General features: G+C 36.3%; 2 protein-coding genes across 13 annotated transcripts in view; one reads left to right on the plus strand and one right to left on the minus strand.

Moving 5' to 3' along the window:
* The window catches only part of Fto (FTO alpha-ketoglutarate dependent dioxygenase), a 420563-nt gene extending 402021 nt beyond the window's left edge, over positions 1–18542 (minus strand). For 2 of the 8 annotated variants that reach the window (XM_013141484.3, XM_013141486.3), the window contains exon 1: positions 18374–18536. In XM_013141484.3, coding sequence (XP_012996938.1) covers positions 18374–18418 — 45 coding nt within the window. In that variant the 5' untranslated portion in view covers positions 18419–18536. Of the gene's footprint in view, positions 1–18373 lie in introns of all 8 variants that reach the window. The other 6 variants (XR_010046924.1, XM_013141485.3, XM_063247098.1 and 3 more) reach the window with 6 other exon arrangements.
* A 96-nt stretch (positions 18543–18638) lies between these two features.
* Rpgrip1l (RPGRIP1 like) overlaps positions 18639–25293 on the plus strand; it is a 106826-nt gene continuing 100171 nt past the window's right edge. For 3 of the 5 annotated variants that reach the window (XR_010046923.1, XM_063247095.1, XM_063247094.1), the window contains exons 1-3: positions 18639–18793; positions 21389–21480; positions 23464–23608. Coding sequence is in view for 4 of the 5 variants with exons in the window: in XM_063247095.1 (XP_063103165.1) it covers positions 21396–21480; positions 23464–23608 (230 nt within the window). In the remaining variant the exon portion in view is untranslated. Of the gene's footprint in view, positions 18794–18816; positions 19813–20525; positions 20550–21388; positions 21481–23463; positions 23609–25293 lie in introns of those variants that run through there. The other 2 variants (XM_063247096.1, XM_063247097.1) reach the window with 2 other exon arrangements.

Raw genomic sequence — 25293 nt, forward strand, 5'->3', positions numbered from 1 at the left:
TGATTTTATTGTGTGGGAAGGCATGGATAACTACTTCAAAGAAAACAATAGACATTATGGTAGCCACTGTTAATTTCCTGTTGTTTTGAAGTCCTGTATCGCTTGCCTTGTTCTGTTCTGCTTTGCATTGTTCTGTTTTATTCTCTTTAAAATAAAAAAATTAAAAATTAAAAAAAAAAGAAAGAGGGCCAGGGATTTAGCTCTGCAGCATAAGCACCTGCCTGGTAAGCATAAGGTTATGAGTTTAATCCCCAGGTACCAAAAAAGAAGAAGAAGAAGAAGAAGAAAAAAAAAACAGAATGAATATTATATCCCAAAGTAGGATATTGTGGCATACTGTGCATTTGGGGGGAAAAAAATTTTATACCAGAAGGCTACAGAACATCCTGGAATGATGGTGTCTCTAATCTTCTGTCCTATCTCTTGTCTCTCTTTCTACCTGAAGCAAATCAAACCCTGAATCTCTCTTTCTCAACGTGAGTCAAAATAATTTGACCTCCTTTACCCAAGGTGTGGGGGATTAAAAACTGATGGTCAGCTTAACACCAGCTGAAGTGAGTCAGCCTGATGCTGAGTAGGAGGCCCAGCTAAGGATTGCTGCCAACATAAAAGAAGAACTGGAGAAGAGTTACTGTTTGGCGCTGTTGGTTCTCCGGTTGCGGTGGGTTCTCCTGGAGGAGTCTGTCAAGTGTCTTTCCTGATTCAAACTTGGCTGTTCTCATTGTCAGAGGAGCACGGGACCATGTTGTTGCTAAGAATGGCTGTGGATCACTTTAGCAGAGCTCTGGTCTTTACTGTTTCCTGACTCCAAAGGGGAAGATGGTGGGCTTTTCAATTTCCAGAAGCTCATCATGCTGGCTTCCATGATACAAACTCGGCTGTTCTCATTGTTGGAGAAGCTCAAGAACTTATTGTCACTGAGAATGGCTGTGGTACTTTTCAGGGGAGCTCTGGTTCTTAGAGTGTTGCTTCTGATCCCTCAGCCTACTGGCTTGATCCTTCATCCTGCTGGCACAGACTTTCTAGCTTCCATCACTGACCTTGGGCCCTTCCCAGCACAGATTCGTAAAACAAGCTTGCAGGAGTCATTGTCATGGGCTCTAGGCCTCCAGCTGGACTCATGTAGGATATTGCCAGGGGATCCAGGCCATTAGCTGGATTCTCTAGATCTTTAGTATGTGGGCAGGTTTCTTGCACTTTCTTTGTATTTGACTCCTTGAGTGACCACTATAAATTATATATCCTGTATATAATTATTTTTCTTGCAACCCCTACTACAACCCAAGGCAAATCATAAAACCTAAAATTACTACTCTAACTTCCCCTATGTTTCTATGTAAGAACTATTCATAAAGAAATTCTTTTTTGATTGACCTTGTCTGATAGGAAATCAATAAAATCACCATTTCAGAAGGGGTCCTAACCTACATCTGGTAGGAAAGAAGGCTACACAGAAAAGCCAAGAAGAATATGCAAAGGCCTTGCTAAATTTCCCATCTTCACTCTACTATTTAGATCAGTTTTGTTCAATCACATTTCTATATGGCTGTCCATTCTTCATTCAATCTAACCATAAAAATGAATAGTTTTCCGGACCTTTGAGTGTTCATTCTGAAGGCTACCAGGTAAGATACAGCTATCATTAAATATAAATTTATTATGCTTTTCTCTTGTTAGCCTGTCTTTTGTTACATAGGAGTATTGGCTGTGACCATTATAATGGGCAAGGAAAAGTATTACCTCTTTCTGTCACCTACACTAGCTTCAGGATGAAGGCTGATATCAGGAAAGACTAAGGCAGGATTAGAGAATTGGTATGATCTGCACCACCCACCAACCTCAAGGGAAAGAAGGGAACTGTAAACTAAGCTGACAACCAATGATCAGTGATACAATCTATCATGCATATGTAATGAAGCTTCCACAAAAATCCAAAATGAGTAGGCCTAGGAAGCTTCCAGATAGCTGAACTTAGGAAGGTTCCTGGAGAGTGGTACACTTAGGAAGGTCATGGAAGCTCTGCCCTGCCCCATACTTTACCCTCTGAATCTCTTCCTATCTGCATTGTTGACAATATCCTTTAAATAAACCAATAAGTATTTCAGTTTTCCTTACTCCAGAGCAAATTAATGGAAATCAAAGAGGAAGTCATGAACACCCCAACTGGTAGCCAGTTAATCAGAATCACTGGGCTAATACAGCCTTTCTGAGACCTGGAAACGAGACATCTACCAAAAAAAAAAAAAGATTAAGAGAAAAAAAAATTCCAGGAATTGGGAGGGAGCTGACAGGAAAACTAAAAACTACAGAGAAGCTGGAGAAACAGCACACTGCAGACAAAACAACACAGCAGTCTGGAAGCCACTCTAGCTCCTGGGGTGAGGCCTGTCTCCATGGATACAATGTATGGCTGAGGGTCAGTAGCTCCAAGGAGAAACAACAGAACAGCCCAAACCTAACATCACTGTAAACTCCAAAAACAGCATCAAGTTTTACTTCAAAAGTGAGTCCTCTGCACAGCTAACTATATTTGGAGAAGAAATCAAGTGAATGGCCTACCCTACCTGAGAAGTTTTCGTCTGGAGCCACACTGAGAGGGACTGTTTAGGAGGCAGGCACGGAACAGCTTCACTTCAGGGTTTCCAGTGTTATCCTACCATCATGATTGGGTTGGAGATGGCCACAAGAGACAGAAACAGAGAAGACACATGCTAGACCCAGACTGCTTCAGAAGTTCAAGCTCAAGCCCAGAAGAACATTGGGCCCCACTCTCCATGGTGTGAAGCCAGGTCCAGCACGTTTGGCTTGCAGAGGTAGACAGGTCTAAAAGTGTTGGCCTTAAACCCAAGGACCTGCTTAAACCCCCAGTTACATCCACCACAGAGATTGGTGATTTTCTTGCTTTCTCCATCTACCAACATGAGCAAGGACATGCCTCACCTTGAACAGTTGCCACAGCCTGGGGTGTAGAGACAGAGGGGGATCTGAGGATGGGTGGGGTGGGAGCACTTGACAAACTCACAAGTCATAAAATGAGACAAAAATATGACTTGCTGGAGTCCAAGACTGCAGACCCTCATTCGAAAATAAAGAAGAATTTTGATAGAATCATTTACTTTTTGGGGATGGAAGGAGGGGTTGCATTTACTTTTAACTTTTTCAATTTTTTTTTTCCTTCTCTTTCTGGTTTGTTCTTTTCTATTACTTTTATCTATTAATACATCCATGATGGGGCCATAACTCATATGTCTTGCTGCTGGGGATTTGATTTGAATTTGATCATCTGATGTTATAAAGATAATCCATGTATATTATTTTATTATAAGATACTAAAACAAAAAGAATCATCGTTATTTCACAGCTAGATTATTATTAAGCTAAGTGGTTAATTTTTCTTTTATTGTTCAATTCTTATCCCTTCATGGTTCTTATTTTCATTTGGGATGTTGGTAAGTAATATATAATTTTGTATACATATATGTATATTATAACCTATTAATGTTTCAACTTTAAAAGTATTTTAATTTTGTAAAATTTTTTCCAATTAGTATAAAACACAGAAAATAGACTATTCATCAGATGAATTTGTAATTATATCTCACCAAAGGAAAAGGTTACAACCTATCTATTACTCTTCAGATGAAGATAAATTAGAGTTAGATGAATGTAATCTTGAGGCCAATACATTCAATGAACATAGTGTGGATCTGGGTATGAATGATGAAGATCAAGAAAAAGAACAGCACCTGATAACAGAAATGTGATAGAACATGAGCACATGAACTGCCAAAAGTGGAATTCCTAATAAATACAAACTGCAATGATCCTTTTGTGTATATAAATTATTCATATCCAATAGCATACTTGAAATTATAGTTACAGAAACAAACAGATATGTTATACAATGTAGCATTAGAGCAAAAAAGAGAAAACATTAGCAATGCGAAGAACCTGTTACCATTAGGGATGAAAATTTTATAGCTTTATTATTATTAACTATGGGAATAGTACCATTTCCTAATATTAGAGTGTACTGCTCTGAAAATAACATATATACCAAAGGACATATGAATAATGTAATGCCACGTGATCATTTTTGGCCCTTTTAAACTATTTACATTTCTGACAATACCATATGCAAAACCAAGGATCCCTTGAATAAATTTAGAAAAATAATGGAAGAAATTGTAAGTACATTGAAGAATGCGGTAAAATCTGGAAGAAATGTAACAACAGGTAAAAATACGATTTAATGGAGAGGACATCTACATTTTCATCAATCCATAAAAGGAAAATAGCACAAATAAGGCATAAAAGTTAATTATGTTGGTGTGATGGTTACACTTAAGATTTAGATGTCAATACTGGGAAAAGTGCAAACCCTTCAGTACACGGGCATTTTATTTTTCTTTTGGTACCAGGAATCAAACCTATGACCTCACACTTGCCAGGCAGGTGCTGTGCCCCTGAGCCCCTGCTTGGGTATTCTTACAATGTTGTTTTGAAATTAGTGAGCAACATATTCTTTGAATACTGCACATACATGCATGTTAAGTACTGTATAATATTAGCACAAGAACTTTTGCCAAAAGAGGTGTATTTTTGCAGCACAGTACAACCAAATATAAAATTTTTACCAGTATAAGCAAAGCAAACAGCAAAACCATCAACTTCAAAAATCATTCTGTTATAAAATTTGTTAAATAAGAGAAACATTTGTATGTTAACAGCTTGTAAAAATCATACTGATCAAAGGAAAACCTGGAAGAATAAACCTGATCTTGTCTTTGAAATAAAAGAGATTGATTTAGTGGGCAGATGTCACACTGCAGTTCCTTGAGGAGAATATTAAAGTGTTATAAAGAATATTTCAAAACAGCTAATTTGTGGTACACTAACAATGGAGGGATCATCAGATTTCCATGTTAAAATTTAGATAATTACTTATTGATAAACTCCTAACCTATGAAGCAATGCCACAGGCACAAATTTCTCAAAAAGACTCACTTTATAGAAGCTTATTTAGAATCAGCAAGAAATGTACACAAGTAATTGTAGAGAATGTTACTGAAAATTATCTGAAAAAACAGATGCCACTGTGGCCACAAAGAACCAACATACACTATGACATTTTGCACTTTCTGTATAAATCAGCTGCCTTTATGTATAAAATGTTTTAAAGAAATTCACAATGTAAGTAAATTTATTTTACTCTAATGAAAGAAATTAGCTGACTTATCTTTTAATTTGTATGATTAGTATTAATTTTTATATTTGAGCAGTAATTATTCACATTCAAGCAACTAAGTAGATTTCACCCATTGATAAGACTTCCTATTAGTTTTATTAGTAAGTAGATACAAAAGTAATAAATAAAAGTAATTATATCCATTTGTACTACCAGTGGTATAAACAACTTGACAGGACAGTCATGTATGTACCACAAGTGATATAAACTGGTGGGAATGTGTTAATTTTCTTTTATTCCTGAATAGAATCCTTTATCTTACTTTTCTTATCTTTCATTGTTTAATTTTTAAATTTTGCTACTTTCATTCTCCTGTTTCCTATCCCTACTCTTTATTAATATAACCATTAAGCTTAATTAATATTTAGGTAGTTAATTATCTCTGTGCTATTACTATTGAATTCTTTTTCATTGTTAGTTGTTGTAATTAGTAGATAATTACTGTAATCAACATTTGGTTTCTCTTAATGTTTATACTATAACCTTAGATCTCTTCTGTATTGTTAAGGGTGGTACATTATTGGTTCTTATGTTTCTTATAGTTCAATATCCAGTTTGCCACTGACCCTATTATTGTTGCTGATTTTGTTGCTATTGTTAGGGTGAAATAGTTATCAGTTGATTTTTTCTGTACACCAATACTTGGATTGCCTTTGTATCATTAACAATACTGTGGTCCATTCCCAGAGAAGTGGTTGCTGGACCAATTACACTAAATCTTCCCCAGCAAAATAAATGGAGGTGGTTGGATCATGGGACAGAGGCAAAGGCCTAGAGTTTGCCACTCCCAGAGTACATCACTGAAAAGCAGAGACTGACTAAAGAGATCACCATGCTAGAGCAAAACTCCACAGTAATTGACTAACAAACTTCAACACACACACAGACACACCAGGAACACGAAAAGACAAGCCAACAAAAGACCTCCAGAAACTCTCAACTCACCCAGATATGATCCATGGGGCATATTCAAGGAGGAAACACTCAAAACCTGTATGGTTGAATTATGTGACATGCTAAAGTCGAAAAAAATAAATCATAAGGTGTTGAGAGAACCAAAGAATATATTACTAAACATAATGGACTTAATAAAATGACCAATGTGTTTACAGAAGACATAAATAAAAAATTAGCTGGGCTTGACAAAATATGAATGATCTCTTTAGTGAAGAATTAGAGTCCAAGAAAAGGTACCAAAGAGAAACTGACAAGATTAAAATTTCTGGCAGGGGATTTAACTCAGCAATACAGGCACCTGCCTGGAAAGTGCAAGGTTGTGAGTTTGAACCCCATAACCAAAAATAAATAAATAAATTTTTTTCTATGGAAAGTATGGTCAAAGGAGTGACCTATATAATGACACAGTGTCCAAAAGAGAGGACACAGCTGATGTTAGTAACCAGTTTCTCAGCAAGATCTTTTTTTTTCTTATTTTTATTTCTTTTTTTCCTTTTTAAGACAGAGTCTTACAATGCAGTACAAGTTGGCCTTAAACTCACGTAAGTAGCCCAGGCTGCCCTCGACCTCGTGGTGATCTTTCTGCCTTGGTCTCCAACTGCTGAGATTACACGCAAATGACACTACATCCATTTACTCAGTGAACCCTTACAAATAGTAAGAAGATGAAAAATAGATTGAACAACTAACTGCTAAAGAAGACTAATAAGTGATTTACTGAAATTAGTAAAAAAAAAAATCAGAAGATACCACGAATGGTAGAAACAATAACTGAAAATGTTCCAAATAGGGAGAAATACAGGGTCATATAGAAACCCAAATAGCCACCATCACAAAAGAACCTCTTCTTGAAACATCACAGTCAAAATCCCTGAAGTCCAACACGAGGCCAAAATCTTAAAAACTGTTAGAGAAAAGCAACAACTCACCTATAAAGGTAATAAGCCCATTACAATTACATCAGACTTCTAAACACAAACCTAAAAGGCCAGTAGAACTTGGAAGGAAGTGGTTCAAGCCCTAAAATGAAAACAATTCCAACCCAGTCTGACAAACCCTATAAAACTACCTTCCAAAAATCGTAAAGAAGACGAGTCCGGAAGAACATGGTAGATAGATAGCAGCAGCCTCGGAGGCTCTCTGAGAAACTGCACTTGAAATCAAGGAATCATGCTGGGCAGGAAGTCCTAAGCAAGGGGGGATATTCTTTGCCAACCCAGGAACAAGCTAAATTAAGAGAAACCAACTAGAAACGCAAACCCAGTGATACAGCAGGAACAGATAAGGTCTCAGCACGGAAGCCAGACCTGGCCACTGGAAACTGCTATCTGAATTTCCTGCAGCCGCTGTTGTGTCCCAGTCGGCACAGCGGGGAGAGAGGCACAAAAGCTCAGAGAGTGGGAATGGAGTTGGGTGCAGGGCTGGCCGGGTGCCCTGCATCGACCTGCGCTGAGTAAGAGGATCGGGACCCTTCCATAGAGAAGGAGGCTTCAGCAGAGGACATACTCAGACTGGGCAGACTTCCCGGAATGCGATGCTGTAGTGACTTCAGTCACATATCCCCCTCTCCAGCGGGATTGGTGGGGAGTGCCTGGCCTGCGAGAAGCTGCTGGGTGAGATCTAGTAGGCTAGCCCAACCCAGGTCCCAGTGCCTGGAGGTGCACCCTAGCCGTGAAGCCTTCGGTAGGTTGACCTGGAGGGGCGGGCCCGGCATAGACTGCCCAGGTCTGTGTCTCCCTGGTGTGTTGCAGTGGGCGGGAACACCTAGCCCTTGCAATTCAAACAGACTGTGGCCGACAGAGAAGGAAGCTGGGCTTCCTATATACACGTATATATAAGGAACAAAGAATATGGGAAGAGGGAGCAACAAGAAAGGGTCCTCGGCCCCCAATCCTGAGACACATGCAATATCAGACACGGCACCAATAGACATAAAGTGCTATCTCCAGAGCCTCATAGACAAGTTCAGGAATGAAAATTAATGACCTGAAGCAAGACATAAGCAGAATAGTTAGAGAAATGCTAAGCACCACCCAAGAAAAAACAGATGGTGAAATGGAAGAACAGAAAAAAAAAGGGGAGAATTGTTTGATGGAGAAAATAGAGAAAGCATAGAATACGTGAAGCAGGTTCAAAGATTACCAGGAAACTAAAAAGTCTATCGAAAACTGGCAAATGGCTTGAAAGAAACTAAGGTTAGATTATCTGAACTAGAGGGCAGATTTGTAATATGGGAGCATGAAATGAAAAACTTCTTAAAAATAACAAAAATCAAACAGCAACAATACAAAAGCTAGAAGATGATAAGAGGATCTATAACTTAAGAATTAAGAACATAAGAGAAGAAGTGGGGACACAAACAAATGGACTACAAAAGCTATTCACAGAAATAATCCAAGAGAATTTCCCTAATTTAGCAAAAGGTAAAGATACTCAGATATATGAGGCATACAGGACTCCAGCTACCTACAACCCACACAGAGCTATACTCAGGCATATAATAATCAAAATTCCAGAAATCCAATATAAGAACAGAATGCTAAAAGCTGTCAGAGACAAGAAACAGATCACTTACAAGGGAACACCCGTCAGAATTACAGCAGACTTCTTGGCACAAACCATCAAATCACGAAGAGCATGGGGGGAAATAATTCAAGCTTTGAAAGATAACAACCTCCAGCCAAGATTGATACATCCTGCACAACTGTCCCTAAAAACTGATGGAAAAACAAGGATAAATCCAGGATAAAGAGGAACTAGGGGAATTTGCAACCACCAATTCAACTCTACAGAGAATACTGCAGGATGTTCTAAAAAAGGAAAATACCAAGACTTCAGAAACAGTGGCAGAGAGGCCATAATGAATGGAGGAGAAAGCGAAATGAAGAAGACAAACTGACAACAAACGACAGAAAAAGAGCTCAACAGAAATGAGGCAGAGAAGATTGGATGGTAGGAACAGCCATTTTGGAGAAAACAAGACATCATAATAGCTAGTGCTGATTAGTATCATCTTGCTTTGAAGTCCCATCAAACTTTTATTCTTCTGTCTCCATCGGTCTTAACAGGTTGTATCTGATTGGATTTTATTATATGTGATAATATAAGCAAAAACTTTTATAGACAAGGTGATTATACAGAAACCATTGTTTATTTTCTGATAGTTGGTTCTAAATACCCTAAATACCCTGTCATTCTCTTGAATGGTTTTACATTGTCTTGATATGTTTGGTGCTACAGTATAAGAAGTTATACTCAAAGATTTCAAGGAAAGAGACACTATGGTAACTATTTTTATGTCAGGATATCTTGTGGTGAAACACTATTTTGCTTAAATAGTTATGTTTTGACCTGCGTTGTTCTGTTGTTATGCCCTCTTTTATCTCAATCCCCTTTTTTTAAAATTATTTACTTTTTTCTCTTTATTTTTTTAATTAAGGGAAAAATAAATAAAAAATAGCAGGATACATTATAGTAACCTACTTTGGTTTCTTATTAACTAGATTTGAAATCCTGTATTGCCCTCATCATCTTGTTTTGACTGATTTTCCTCTATTCTGCTTTGCTTGATAGTATAAAATTCAAAAGTATAGGCATAACTGTGAAGACAATAAGAATCATTATGACGCCCATCCCGGTTGACTATTATTTTCTTTTAAAATCCTGTAATGTCTCCAACACTTTGGTTTTATTCTTTACTGTTTAGTTCAATTTTATTATAACTGGCAATTCTTCTTAAAATAGCAAGAGGCAGTATGGTAACCATTGTTGATCACCTTATATTTTGTCTTTACATTCTCTAATATGTCCATTCTTTTGATTTGACTGACTCTGTTCTGATATGCTGAATTTGGTTTTACTCTCTTCAAAAAAAGTAATAAGAACTGTGGGAGTAATAAAACCCAAAATGTGTAATTGTCATTGTACAAAAGAAAAGAAAAGAAAGTGCTCTAAAGGTTATAACTGCATATATGTTTAAGTGTATAAGATAGATAACCATATTACTAAGTGTTTTTTGGATCATTGAACAAAAACTGTTTGCACCCTCACTGTTTGAAAGTCCACTCTATATGCTTCAATAATGTAACTTGAACAACTATTTCTAAGATGAGAATATGTAATCTATTAACTAGTGATTTCTTACTGTTTATTTTTTAAATCTTGTATTACTTGTACCTTTTTTCTATATTTTTCCTTTTTTTTTCCTTAAAAACAAAATCGTAAAGAAATAAGGTCTTTCCATGGCACTTTAGGAAATTCATGACCACCAAACCAGCACTCTAAATATCCTCAAGGATTACTTTGAAAGACACAAAGCCAACAATGCCTAAAGGTCTCAGAAAGAATGTAGCAGTCAGTGTGAGCACTTAAGAAGAAGAAATGGGCCAGGGATTTAGCTCAGCAGCATAAACAGCTGCCAGGCAAGTATGAGGTGGTAAGTTTGATCCCTGATACCAAAAAAAGGGGGGAGGGGGAACAAGGAAATCAGCAACAGGAAAATAGTACAGTGACAGGAATAAGTCAATAGCTTTCAGTAACATCTCTCAATGTGAACCGATTCAGCTCTCTAATCAAAAGGCACAGATTGGGGTAATGGATAAATAATTAAAACCTTGAGGCCAAATAAAGAAAAAAAAAAAAGAATAGGCAAACCCTTATACAATTTTAACACAGGGGAAAAAGGAACCAAATCAATGCTATCAGAAACAGGAAAACAGAAACCACAACATACACTGACAAAATCCAAAAGATTATTACTATTTCAAAACCTATACTCTAATAAATTGGAGAATTCACAAAACTTGAATAGTTGTTAAATACATATGAACTGTCAAAACTGAATAATTTAAAAATCTTGAATAATCCAATAACAGGCAATGAAATTAAAGCAGTATTTAAAAAATACCTCCCAAGAAAAGCCTAGGAGTAAATGAATTTACCATTGCATTCTACAAGGATTTCAGGGAAGATCTAGTGCCAATACTCTTCAAATTCTGTGGTGAAACTGAAAGGCAAGCAATACTCCCAAAGTCATTGTTAGACACTCAACATTACCCAGAATCCAAAACCAGAAGGACCCAACCAGAAAAAAGGATCTCTTAATGAACTTAGATGCAAATATCCTCAACAAGATACTGGCAAACAGAATGCAACAAATCATCAACATGATTATACATCACAACCCAGGAGGTTTATCTCAGGAATGCAAGGATGCTTCAACATATACAAATCAATAAATGTTATACATAAACAGAAGCAAGGACAAACATCATATGATCATCATCATAGACTTGGGAAAAAACCTTTGACAAAGTCCAACATCTACTTGTGATTTAAAAAAAGAAACCTGAATAGATACAAAAGGACTTTATCTCAAACTGATAAAGGCCAACATAACATTCAATGGGAAAAACTGAAAGCTTTCTCTCTAAAATCAGGAATAAGACAAAGATGTCCACTGTTACCACTCCTGTATAAATAGTTTTCTAAACATTAGCCAGAATAACCAGGCAAGAAAGAAATAAAAGGATTATTTATAGAAAAGAAAGAAGTCAAATTATTATTTGAAGATGACATGATCCTCTATATAGAATAAAAATTCACCAAGAGACGATATATAAGCAAATTCAACAGTAGCAAGACACAAAAGCAACACTCAAACATCAATACCATTCCTGTACATCAAAAATGAAATCACCAAAAAAGAAATTAGAAAAGCAGCACCATTCACAATAGCATCAAGAAAAATTAAATAGGAATTAACCTAACCACATAAGTGTAAAACCTCTACAACAAATACTACAACACTCTGAAAAAGGAGGTTAAAGAGAATATCAGGCAATAGGAAGATATCCATTGTGCCTGGATAGAAGAAATCAGTATGATCAAAATGGTCACACTTTCAAAGTTAATACAGTGTATATATTTAACTCAATCCCCAAAAATACCAATAGCAGAACAAGAAAAAAAATACTAAAATTTATATGGAGCTAGAAGACATTTAGAATAGCAAAAGCAATCTTGGACAAAGTATAAAGCAGAAGGCATCACAGTCCCAGATTTCAAATTATATTATAAAGCCACAACAATAAAAAAAAAAGCATGGTACTGGCACAAAAACAGATATGTGTATCAATGGAACACAAAAGAGGATGAACAAACAACCCCACGCATATTCAACTATTTGATATTTAACAAAGGAACCAAATTAATATCCAACATGCAGAGCATTGAATCTATACCCATCTCTCACTATGTACTAAACTAAAATTAAAAAATGGACCAAGGATCTAAATATTAAAACAGAAACAAACTGAAAGAAGATAAAACTCTTGAAGATATAGGCATAAACAAGGAATACTCTGAATAGAGCCCCAATTCCCCAAGAAATAGCATCAAGAATTAACAAATGGGATCACAAATAAAAAGCTTCTGCACAACAACAGAAACAAGCAAGAAACAAGAGAACCTACAAAATGGGGGAAAATTTTTCCAGCTATTCCTCAGATAGAGGACTAATATCTAAAATACAGAATGCAAAAAAAAAAAAAAACTTAGACCTCCCCTCAAAATAAAAGACCCAATCACAAGAATGGACAAGTAAAAGAACAGACACTTTTCAGAAGTACAAATGGCCAATAAATACATGAAAATGTGTTTAACTTAACTGACCATTAGAGAAGTACAATAATATTGAGATTCTATCTTATTCCAGAAAAAACAGCTATCATCAAGAAATCAGCCAATAACAAATGCCAGAGATGGTGGTAGAAAAGGAACCTTTCTACGTTGTTGGTAGGACCGTAAACTAGTATAGGGGGCTGGAGGTTTAGCTCAGCGGCATAAGCGCCTGCCTTGCAAGCAGGCAGTCGTGAGTTCGATCCCCGGTACCGATAAAAAGGAAAAAGACAATAAAAAAATAAAAAAAAAACTAGTATAAACACTATGAAATCAGTTTAGAGATTCCTCAAAAAACTAAAAACAGAAATTCCATTTAACCTAGCTATATCCCCTCCTAAGTATCTTCCCAAGAGTTAAAGACATCATATTGCAGTGATACAAGCATACTCATGTTTCCAGCAGTACACTTCCTAACAGCTAAGTCATGGAAGTGGCCTATATATCAATCAGCAGATGAGCAGATAAAGAAAATGTGGCATTTATACACAAGAGAATTCTACTCTGTCACAAAGAAAAATAAACTCGAGTCATCTGTAGGAAAATGGATGCACCTTGAGATCATAATGTTAAGTAAAATAAATCAGACACACAAAATTAAACATCTCATGATTTCCCTTACATGAGAAAACCCGATTGTAAACAAAAAGGAAAAAAAGATGATTAGCAATAGTGAGATAGATCTTTTACAAAAGGGAAGGAGTTAAGATATGGAGTGAGGAGACAGGAAGGAAAGGGAAAGGGAATAAAAGAATTAAGATATATTATGTACATGTATCAACTCGTCACAAAGGATGTTAATATTACATATTGCATATATGTACTAATAAAAATTTCATAAAAGTCAAAATATATAAAATCTACTTTGTTTTAGTTTGTTCACTAATAAAACTATAATTACTAAACAAAATTAACAAATGTTCTTATTAAGTGTACAGCATTTCAATAATGAACTATTTCTATTTCCAGTATTTTAAGAAACTATATGGCAAGCCAAGTTAAGAATCATTAGAGTCAATTTGTAACGCAACATCCACACCTCTTTATTCTATAACCAATGACAGTTATATTTCTAAAAGCATCAGTTTCAGACATCTCACAAGGTTCAGGCATCTTAAACATCAGGAAAGATTCTATGATCTCCTCCCATTACCAGCACCACCCTCGGTTAAACAGATCATCCTAAGGAAGGAATTCTGTAACTTTTAGTGTAGACCTTCAGAGACTGCCCAAAGGCAACGCAAAACCCAGTTATTTATCATGAAGTGTCAACAGGGCAATCAAACCTGAATACTGAGGTTTTCGTTTAGAAAAAATAATTCATACACTTTTCACACTGCAGCGAACATGCCATACGTTTACCACCACTGGTCTAGACCATAAACCAGTAGGTATCCTTGTCACCACGTGTTTTCTCGTGATAAAAGTTACCACTCTATTGTTAGTACATTCTTAACTATCTGTCTTCCACGGAAAGACAGCAAGTTCCACAGAACTATAACATCTATGCTTACCTTTATGTTGCAGTCTTAAAGGATGAAGAACTTAACTAAGTTCCTCATCTGAACCACAGATGCTGAGAATGACTTCAACAACCTTTTATTTTCTTTCCATTTTAGTTGCATAGTAGAAAAGTTAAACAAACCCAGATGAAAATACCTGGCTATGCTGACACCCAGTACAAGGTTACAAAACAAATGTTCTAAATTTAAGCTAAATATCTACTAGAATCTGCTAGGCAATAGTGAAGGCAGTAAAGACCACAACAATGAGTTAATGATGATAAAAACACTGTTTATTTTTACTACAAGCCAAAAACATCCTGTATCTCATTTCCTACCCCTACAAAGGTTACTTCAATTTTGTAGAATTTTGTAGAAGACACCTGAGACTGAGAGAAATTTAAGTTAGTAATAAAGTAGAATTCAACTCTAGACTTCTAAAGCCTCACACTCTAAGATACATTAGTCTTCCCTTATCTGCAGCAGATACATTCTACTCCCTACCCAGTGGATGTTACATTCCACTTACATTAAAATGTCCAGAAAAGGTAAATCTAAAGAACAAATACATTTGCGGTTGCCTACTGAGGCAGAGGGAAAAAACTGCACACAAAGACAATACACAATAAAAAGGAACAGGAAAAGGTTCAAACATGAATAATCCTAGCAGCTCTTTTTGTAACAACCCAAAAGCAGAAACAATACAAAGATCCAGCAATGAACAGACTGTTATGGTTTGTGTCTAGATGTCCCCTCAAAGCCTCATGGGGTCACAGGGCTTTTTCAGAGGTGGCTGAAGCCAAGTGTGTGATGCGGGAATTTAGGGTGTATGGTAACTAGTCAGTCCAGTGATTGGTTTGGCAAGGCCCTAACCCCAGCAGTATGGATAAGATGGGGGTGGGGTGCTGGAGATTTAGCTCAGTGGCATAATAAGCGCCTGCCTTGCAAGCCCGCAGTCATAAGTTTGATCCCTGTTGAGGGTTTAGCTCAGCAGAGTAAGTGCTTGCTTGGCAAATGCAAAGTTCTAAATTTGATCCCTGGTACCAAGAAAAAAAAAGTCTCTAAGTTTTGGGGTTGGGAATTTAGCTCAGTGGTCTTAAGTGCTTCCCTTGCAAGCGCAAGGTCATGAGTCCGATCCCAGGTACCAAAAAACAAACAAAAAAGGAATAAGGGGCAGAAAGATGTTGGTAAGCCTTCTTATTGGTTTGCTACCTCTGGCTGCCATGAACTGGTTCTCCTCTGTAACACTTCTCTGCCAAGCCACCCAGCCTTGGACCCTGCTGATTATGGACTGAAATGTTTACAAACTGTGAGCGAAATAAACTTTCCCTCCTTTAACTTTGGGTGTCAGATATTTTGTCTCAGAAATGAGGGAAAAGAAACTAAGACAATGACTATGCATCCACATAACAGACTGTTATTCAGTGACAACAACAACAACAACAAAAAAAAAAAATATATATATATATACATATATATATATATATATTTATACTGAGAGACATGAGAGACACATGCAATAACATGGATAAATCTCAAATGAAATGAATGAAAAAAGACCCAAGCAAAGATACTATTATAAATAACAGTACTTCCATTATATGGAATTCATGCCTCTAGAAAATATGTACTCATCTACAATGACAGAAAACATATTAGTGATTGTTTTGGGACCAAGGTGGAAGGTGACACTGGCTGCAAATGAGTAAGAGAAGAGTTTTCAAAAGTTCTCTATGACAAGTGTGGTGGTTTTCCAGATATATATATATATATATATATATATATATATACATATTTATATATATACATATCTATATATATACATATATATAGATATATGTATATATATGTATGTGTGTCAAAATTCATCAAACTGTATATTATAAATGCCTGTGAATTACACCTGAATAAAGTTTATTAAAAAAACAATAATTCATGAGTAATTGCACATTCTATATAAGATGTAAAACAACTACAATACTTTGTTCTAACCAGTAATTCCTAAGTGAGTTAATTTTAAAAAAAGACTAAAGAAAAATTGTAAAGCAAATAAAGCTAGGTACAGTGATGGCACATTCAGGATGTTGAGGCAAAAGGATGGTGAGCAAGTCCAGTCTGGACTACATAGTACCTTTAAAAAAAAAAAGGCAACAGGTCTAGAAATTCAACATGTTTCACAAGCAGAAAATGGAAAAGATGTGAAGTTGTGGTTCTGTGGCCCAGTTCTACCTCATAACCAGGTAGCCTCAAGCAATTTAGGTCTTCTACAAGCATCACTTTCCCTAAAATGTGAATGACACTAATAAGTATCTCACAAGCAACAGTTATGGTTTCAATAAAGTAAGAGTTCCTTTGAAGCAATGTTTTTATCTTAGCTAAAATTATGTTCTCAGTGAGCAAATACAGTAATAGTTGCTTTATAAATCTAAAGAATAAATGAATCACATTAAAAATAAACCTGAAAACTGAGAAAGACATAATGCACAATGATACTGGGCCACATTTAATTGTTTCTTTGCATTATGTAGACTAATCCAGTAGGGTTATCGCCCTCTGTACCAATCTACAGTATTTTACCCACATCATATGCAGACTGAACATGTAAACTTCAGGTTCCTTGTAAAACGTTCTTGTAATTCAGGTTATCATACATCAGAGTTGATATCTTAAATCCCTAGATCTATGGCCAAAGATTGAAAACTAAATTCTACGAGAGCAAAAACTATACCTATTTTATTTGCCACTGATGTTCCCTGGCAATATTTACCTAACATCAAGTAGGCATCAAAGAACATGTGCAAAGGTTCAGTGATGAGATGAACTACAAGCAATAGTGACTCTTGAGAAGGTTAAAGTGACAGACGGGCTGAGTGTCATGCCCAAAGAGATTATCAAAGCAGACAGGACCCAAAAGATGTAGATCTTTCAGGCTAAAGTTGTCTTTACCCTAAAAGCAACGAAACGGCCACAGAAGATAAGCATGTAAGGAGGAAAGAAAGGAACAAAATTCGGTTTGAATGTTGAAAAAAAAATTACTTTATGGCAGAGAAAAGCAGGGTTGTGGGGAAAGAGGAGATAGAGAAGTTAAGAGAGTTCTTGTAGTCTAATAGAAGGCTGTTGCAATAATCCATTGCAAATATTTTAGGTTGGACAGAGGTATCGGAAATGAAAAAGGGAACAGACTGTCAATACATTCAGACAAATTAAAAGGACACAATTTTGGGAATAGGGGAAAGGAAAGCACTCAATTGTTCTTGCCCTAAATTATTCATCTGTGCAACAAGACTGTTGATAATCCATCTATATGTAATGGAAAGTAATCTGCTGTGATAGCAAAGTAAAGTAATACAAATATTATGCACCTAACGCAGGTACTTGACACAATAAACCTTGCAAATAAACAAATAAATCGTTTTTGCTATAATGGTCACTGAGACAGCCAGTAGAGCTGACCATCAAAGGCAAAGAACAGGAAGAATAGTAAAAGGTTCACATTCACAGTGCTTAAGACTGAGGCTATTATCAACTGGTCATTGAGACAACTGTTTCAAGTAAAAATACCTGACTCCACAGATATTTCATCTAATCAGATTTCAATCCTTAGGGACTGTAACGAAATGACACAGCACAGCTGGAAGGATCATAGCCATCTAAGAGCCCGAAAAATTGAGGCCACAAAGGTATCTACAAATTTTACTAAGAATAGGTGGAGGACAGGACAAGGAGAGGACTGTCACGGTTTTTATTTCTCAGCTGCTCCAACAGGACTCGGCCTGCTCCAACAAGAATCGAATTTGCAACATAAACACACACACACACACACACACACACACACACACACACACTGTCTCCAGATCTCCTGCAGACAAGGCCGTATCATCCTTTGACTCAACACCGTGCATCCGCTCACCATAAAGCAAACCCTTCCATTCCTCTGGCCCCAGCTCCAGCAGCTTGCAGAACCACTATCCCAAAACACTCAACGTACCTTAGCTTCGCGCTCTTCTTCCTCAGCGGTTTGAGTGCGCTTCATGCTGATAGTAAAGTCGCCTTAGCCAACGCGATCGCGTAAAACCTTCGCCTAGGACCCCGCCTCCCATGTGTAGTTCTTTCACCGCGCAGCGGCCACCGGCACCAGAGATTTGAGAACTATCATTCCCAGGATGCAACACGAGACACCCGACAGCGCACAGGGCTTTAGAGCCTGAGAATTTCCCAAGTTCCACAGCTGGGCAAGCGTAGTCCTCTGCACAGCGAGCCGATAACCTAGCGCCCAATGAGAACTACATTTCCCAAGGGGCAAAGGGGTCGGCCATGTTTCTCCCGTGCGCCTCTCGGTCAGCAGGCGAAACACACGCTGTCGGCGCCATAGCAACGGTAGCTAGCTAGCGGCCTGGAAAGAGTGCTGGTGAGTACCCTGGGTGAGGATGAGGGTAAATGGAGATTGGCAAGCACTCCTACTGCAACACCGTCCAGGGATATGGGGTCTGCTCTACACCTGCGGAAGGCCCTGGAATTACTGCGGGAAAAGCAGCCCAGCCCTAGACATCTCTCCATTCTCAGGCCTGTATCACAACTCATCCTTTTCCTCACTCTCTGAACCGATTTGAAATCTTGAGTCCCAACCATAAACTATACCTGATGAGAGCTGTCATCCTTAACCAGATCGGCCATTTATCCAGGGCTCAGAATTGATTGGTAGACCCTATACCTCCTGAGTTACATATTGTTACCTACTTATATATTTATTGTTACCTACTTAGATATTTATATATTTATTGTCTACTACCTACAACCTGTTAACGTCTTAAAGGTAAAGACTTTGTTTACCATTTTAGTTTCTGTTTTCTTGTATTCATTTATTCATTCAGTAAATATTAATGTTGCCGTTCACCGTGCGGTAGCCACTATTTCCAAGTAACTCTGAACAAGACAATACTCATCTCAAGATGTTTATACTTTATTAGTGGAGACAGTGAACTAGTTAATAAATGAGATAATTTTAGATAGAGGCCATTGCTCTATCATAAACGAAATAAACCGTGAAGAAATTAGAAAGAAAGCTACAGTAACACAGTATGGTCAGGAAAAGCCTTAGAAGCCTGAGCTCCAAAGACTGAGGATCTGTCAACGCAAAGACCTCAATCAGGATAACGGTGGATGGCCTAGGGCAAAGGAGTACCCTATACTTGGAGACTAATTAGTAAGGAGGGAAAGCTTGAGACAGTGTTAGAGAGGCATTGAAGTATTGTGCAGAGTATCTCAACTTTTTAAACTGTTAACATTTTGGGCCAGATAACTCATGGTCGTGGATCCTATGCACTGTAGGAGGTTTATCCTCATTCCTAGCATCTACTTACTAAAGGCCAGTAACTCTTCTCCTTTCCAGTTGTGACAACCAAATATCCCCAGATAACTAATTCCTAGGTGAGTATCCTTGGGCAAGTTACCTCTCAGCTTCCTTGTTTGAAGAAATTATTTGACTAACAATCTCACAAGATACTGTAAGGTTTTCTAATTAACTCATATTAATGAATTAAGTACAGCACTTAACAGTGCCTATTGTAAGCATTGAAAACTTTCAGTAAGTCTACAACCATACCACCCTGAACACTCCCAACCTCATCACAAAATATTCACTAGGGGCTGGGGATTTAGCTCAGCAGCATAAGCACCTGCCTTGTGAGCAGGCTGTCATGAGTTCGATCCCTGGTACCAGTAAAAAAAAAAAAAAAAAAAAAAACCATTCACTAAATGTTATCATCATCATTACTGTAAAATGAACTTACACATTAATGGAAAAGCAGTCGTTTTCACAGATGACCTGTGTTTAAACTTGATCATTTGAATTCTAAAATCGACCTTTTGTGTAGTGGTGTTTCCCAAAGGAGTAGTCATTTTCCCAGGCCCTCTCCCTGTATACACATGGACATACACATTTTTGTAAATGAGCTCTGGATTTCAGATCCTGATTATCATCTAGTCAAATATTTAGTGAGTTCCTGTTCTCTGAATTCACATAGCCCTGCCAACCTCCAAAAATACGGAGATTTAATAACGAACTTCCTGCTTTTCTGATCTTCACATTCTAGAGCGAACATTCTAGAACTTTAGAACCTTTGCCTTAGAGTATCTTCATTGGCAGTTTGCATCTCACTTTTTAGGTAGGTGGAAATTAAAATATAACATTGTATTTATTTTTGCATGGTGAACATTGTGTACACCATATTAATGTATGAAATAAAGTTACTGTGGTATATCTCTATAAAGGACAGAAACTGTTAATACAGTTACCTGGACAACCTTATATTGAGGTAAGTAATTCTTGGAACCTAGGCATTGTGGTGATAAAAGCAGGACACCTTAAAAAACAAAACCAGTTGTCAGCTTATGGACTCTTTTCACAAAACTTGAAACTATTCACTCATTTGCTACATCAAATAGCTAATATGCCAGTATTTTGACAATCCAGGCACATTTGCTAAATGTTTTCAATTTACTATAATATTTATTTTAGGAAAACTCTCTAAGATAAATATTATTTGTTCCAGTTTTAAATTAAGGAACTGAAACTCAAAGAGGTTGCATGACATAACTAGTTATAAAATGATAGGACAGTGATTTGAATCTAGTTCCTGACTTGTTTCCAAGATGCCAGCTTGCTTTGTGAAGAGGCGCCATAGAGAGGAGGAACTATATTTCTTAAATTTTAAATAGTTTGTTTTTGTTTCACGTAAAGGAATAAGAAGAGAAAAAAAATTATAATCTTACCTCATTTCCTAAGTAAACTATAGGAAATACACTGTTTAAAGAAACACTACCTCCATTATTGAATGTAGTATTACTTTTAGAATAGAAGCTTTCATCTTCTTCAAGCAGCACATGTGGGCAATAAGGTGTTCATTATAGTTTTAGTCCCTTATTCGTTTTATTTGGTTCATTCCATTGCATAGTTAATGTAATAACTTGGAAAGAGTTTACTTGAATTTTCTTTTCTCCACAGATAGGCCATGTCTGGTCCAGCTGATGAGACTGCAGGAGATCTGCCTGTGAAAGATATAGGTCCAAACCTCTTTGGAGTGGAAGGGTTACAAGGTATGGCCAGCTGTTATTTATTATAGTTATGAACTTTGATCTGTGATTTCTTTACTTTCATTTAAAGTGTTTCTGATACTCATACAAACCAAATTATTTAAGTAACTATATAGCTCTTGATTGGGCTAAACAAGATGGAAAGTTAGAACACATATGGTATTTTACTGCATGCATCAATTATCAACAGCTCATAGAAAATGCAAGATCCCCCTCTGTTCTGATAAAGAATTGTTATAAATCATCTTTTTAAAATTCCACACATCAGTGGAAACTACATAGAATGTATCAAGCCTCCAAACTGAATTGCCTGGTTTAAATCACATTCGCCATTAAAACATTTCTTTGTGTTTAAATTTTATATGGGAGGAAATGCCATATTTTTTAAAACTGCCTTTCAAGTAAAGTATCTTGCAATGGCTTGTTTATGCAAATGATAGTGACTTTTTTTTATCAAATTAATATACATTAAAGATTTCTATAGCACCAGGGATTTAGTTCAGCCGCATAAGCGCCTGCTTGGCAAGTGCAGGGTTGTGAGTTCAATCCCTGGTACCAAAAAAAAAAAAAAAAAAAAAATATATATATATATATATATATATTTCCTTTATTCTTTTATCACTTAGTGACTGCCATCGAGTTAAAGAGCTCTTTCCATTATGAAAGAAAAGCTTTGCTTTAAAGAACTATTTAAAATAGAGAGCTCTGTTTAAGCAATACATCAACCATACTCTCATGCCACTACATTTGCCATTGAAAGGCTAGGAATTTAAAATACATTCCAATACAAAATCTTCATTAGACTAGTATAAGTTGCTACCTTGACTACCTCAGAAAAGTGATTAAAATATTTGTTCACAAAAGCATGAATTCTACTGTACAGATTTTACCATTGGAAATAAAAAGTATGTATAAACCTGGCTTTAGATCTTTAAGACAATATTAGATATTGAAATACAAATACATTTTAAACATGCAAAGCTATTCATTAGATTTTGTTATAGAGTTCAATTTTTGTCCTCAGTAACCGCCATAGGACTTTGGTCTCTGTCAATTTGTTCTGTTTTTATTGAAGGATTATTGAAAATTGTTTTATTTTGCAGTAATGTGAAAGTACCCAATTTAAGCATCTGTAAAAAGATATTGTATACAAATGGTAAAAGGATACAGAAGACCTTTAAAAATATATATAATATGGTGCTGGGAATTTAGCTCAGTGGCCTAAGTGCCTGCCTGGCAAGCACAAGATTGTGAGTTCGATCCCCGGTACCAAAAATATATATGATATAGCTTAAAGAGAAATGATCTTTAAGCTTTTGGTTGACAGTTTTTAAATTTTAGGAGTTTTCTGAAGGGGCAGTCTTGTAAATTTTACTGTTTATTTTCTAGAAAACTAATATCCATAGGTCAGAAAAATTTCATAATCATATTTGGTTCACCAAATTATTCTAATTCTTCCCTTTATAAAGGTTAAATATTTTTAGATACTATCTTCTTTTCTTTCTTTCTTTCTTTCTTTTTTTTTTTTTTTTTTTTTTTTTGTTTCTTTCACTTATTCTTTCTTTTTCTTCAATTGCTGGGTATTGAACCCAGGGCCTCATATATGTTAGGCAAACACTATCAGATTCCTAACCTAGATACAGTGACTTTTCTGTCTTTAGTTTTTACAGCATTCAGCATATAAATTAGAAAGTTCATTGAATCCCAGTTCTACCTTACATTTTGAAGGTATGATTACTTAAATATATTTTGCATTCAATACTATTATTGCCTAAATCCCTGATACTATGTATAATCATAAAGACTTTTATTCTCACCTCAGTTCATTGATCTAAATCATGCTGTAACATTTGCTAAAGGAATCTTAATTTTAGGTCACAGAGGAGAAAAATCTGAATTCATCAGATCATTTTAACAGCAGTTTTCATTTTCACAGATTACTCTAAGTAATCCTACAATTAATTGCATTGGCTTTTTTTTTTCCAGAAACTTCAACAACCCGGACAATGAAATCTCGCCAGGCAGTATCACGTGTCAGTCGTGAGGAACTAGAAGATAGATTTTTGCGTTTGCATGAGGAGAACATTTTACTTAAACAGCATGCCCGTAAGCAAGAGGATAAAATTAAAAGGTTATGATAAAAAGCTTTTAGCTTTTTACTTGACTCTTAACATTTGTAAACTTAATTAAAAACCCTACCTTCAACCTTTTCTGGAATAGACAGGTTGTAAATAAATAGAATTTTTAATGAAAAATCTTACAAACTAGAATAATAAACCAGAAATATTGCAAATATTTATTGTCTGAAGTTACTATTTGAAAGAAAAGAGCTAATCATGAAGAGTGCCATGAGTATATCATAGGTCTAAATAACTTTTGGCTTAATATTTATAGTTTAATAAGTAAATGGCCAAAGCATCTGTTTGCTAAAAGTCATGCTTTTAAAATGAAACTTTGAAATGGTAATTAACTATTCTAACTGTAGAATGCATTTTCCCTCAGGATTTGGGGTTTACTGTTGAAAACATCACTGTTTTGCTTTGCTTTGCTTTGCTAAGAAAAGACCTCACTATGTAGTTCAGACTGCCATGAGCTCAATATGTAGCATAGTCTGGCCTCAAATTCACAGCAGTCTTCCTGCCTCTGCCTCCCAAGTGCTAGGATTACAGGCATATACCACCACTCTTGGCTGAAAACATCACTTTAATCTCTGTAACTTATTTAACTTTGCTTGGATTAGTCTGGATTCTATATTTATTTTAAAGGACCTTTCCTGTTACTGGGGAAAAAAATTTTGTCACTTTTGATTTATATGCAAAAACAAATTATATAAGAATAGTATCAAGCATAGTTATTTTTTATTATCCAGAGGCAGATGTGGTGGCACAAGCCTATAATCGAAGTACTCAAGAGACTGAGGTAGGAGGATTACCATAAATTAGAGCCCAGCCTGGGCTACATAGCAAGTTCAAGGCCTTCCTGGACTACAAAGCAAGACTTTGTCTCAAAAAATTATAAAAGGGCCAGGGATTTAGCTAAGTGGCATAAGCTCCTGCCTGGCAAGCGCAAGGTTGTGAGTGTGATCCCTGGTACCAAAAAAAGAAAAAACTACTAAAAAAACTTATTATTACTACTATTATTAAGAAATGCTTTCCCTGTCTTCTGACTGCAGAATATTAAAAACAAAATGTATTTACATTTGTAAGCATAAACAAGTCTGTTTATATTCTAGAAAAGGTGTGATTAGACATTGAACAAAGAAGGTTTTCTGCTTAGAATTTGTCTAAAGAGGTAATTCCAATGCATTCTACTCTGTGGACTTTGTTTTAATAATCCAAGCCTCTGTTGAGTTCAACCCTTTGAACTGCTTTTTGGGTCTCAAAAATAGCCATTTTCAAGACTGGCCTGAATTCCATTCTCACCAGCAGCACACCCATGTCAACTAGGCAGAATGAGGCATGTATTCGGTGATCACTATAAATTTTTTTCTTCATAAGCCTAATTGGTCAGTAAAAGAATTAACAACTTTGACCTCATTAGTAATTTGTCCTAGCCAAAAAATAAAAAACAGTAATAATGAGCTACATAATGGGAAAAGATCTGGGCGAGGAGTCAAATTCTTTGCATGAGTCCTCATACCTCTCTACCACTAACCTATCATATATTCAAATCAGTTAACTTCCTGGGGTTTTATTTTACTCAGCTTTGAGAGTTGTAATCCATTGACCCAAAGCTCTTAAATTCCTTCTCAGTATTACACCACTGACAGTGCCATACATACATGGGTAGAACTGTCTTTAAGTTTATCCCTGAGAT

Source organism: Cavia porcellus, unplaced genomic scaffold (assembly GCF_034190915.1).
Source record: "Cavia porcellus strain 051 isolate PalLab524CR breed Dunkin Hartley unplaced genomic scaffold, mCavPor4.1 scaffold_4, whole genome shotgun sequence".
NCBI classification, from domain to species: domain Eukaryota; kingdom Metazoa; phylum Chordata; class Mammalia; order Rodentia; family Caviidae; genus Cavia; species Cavia porcellus.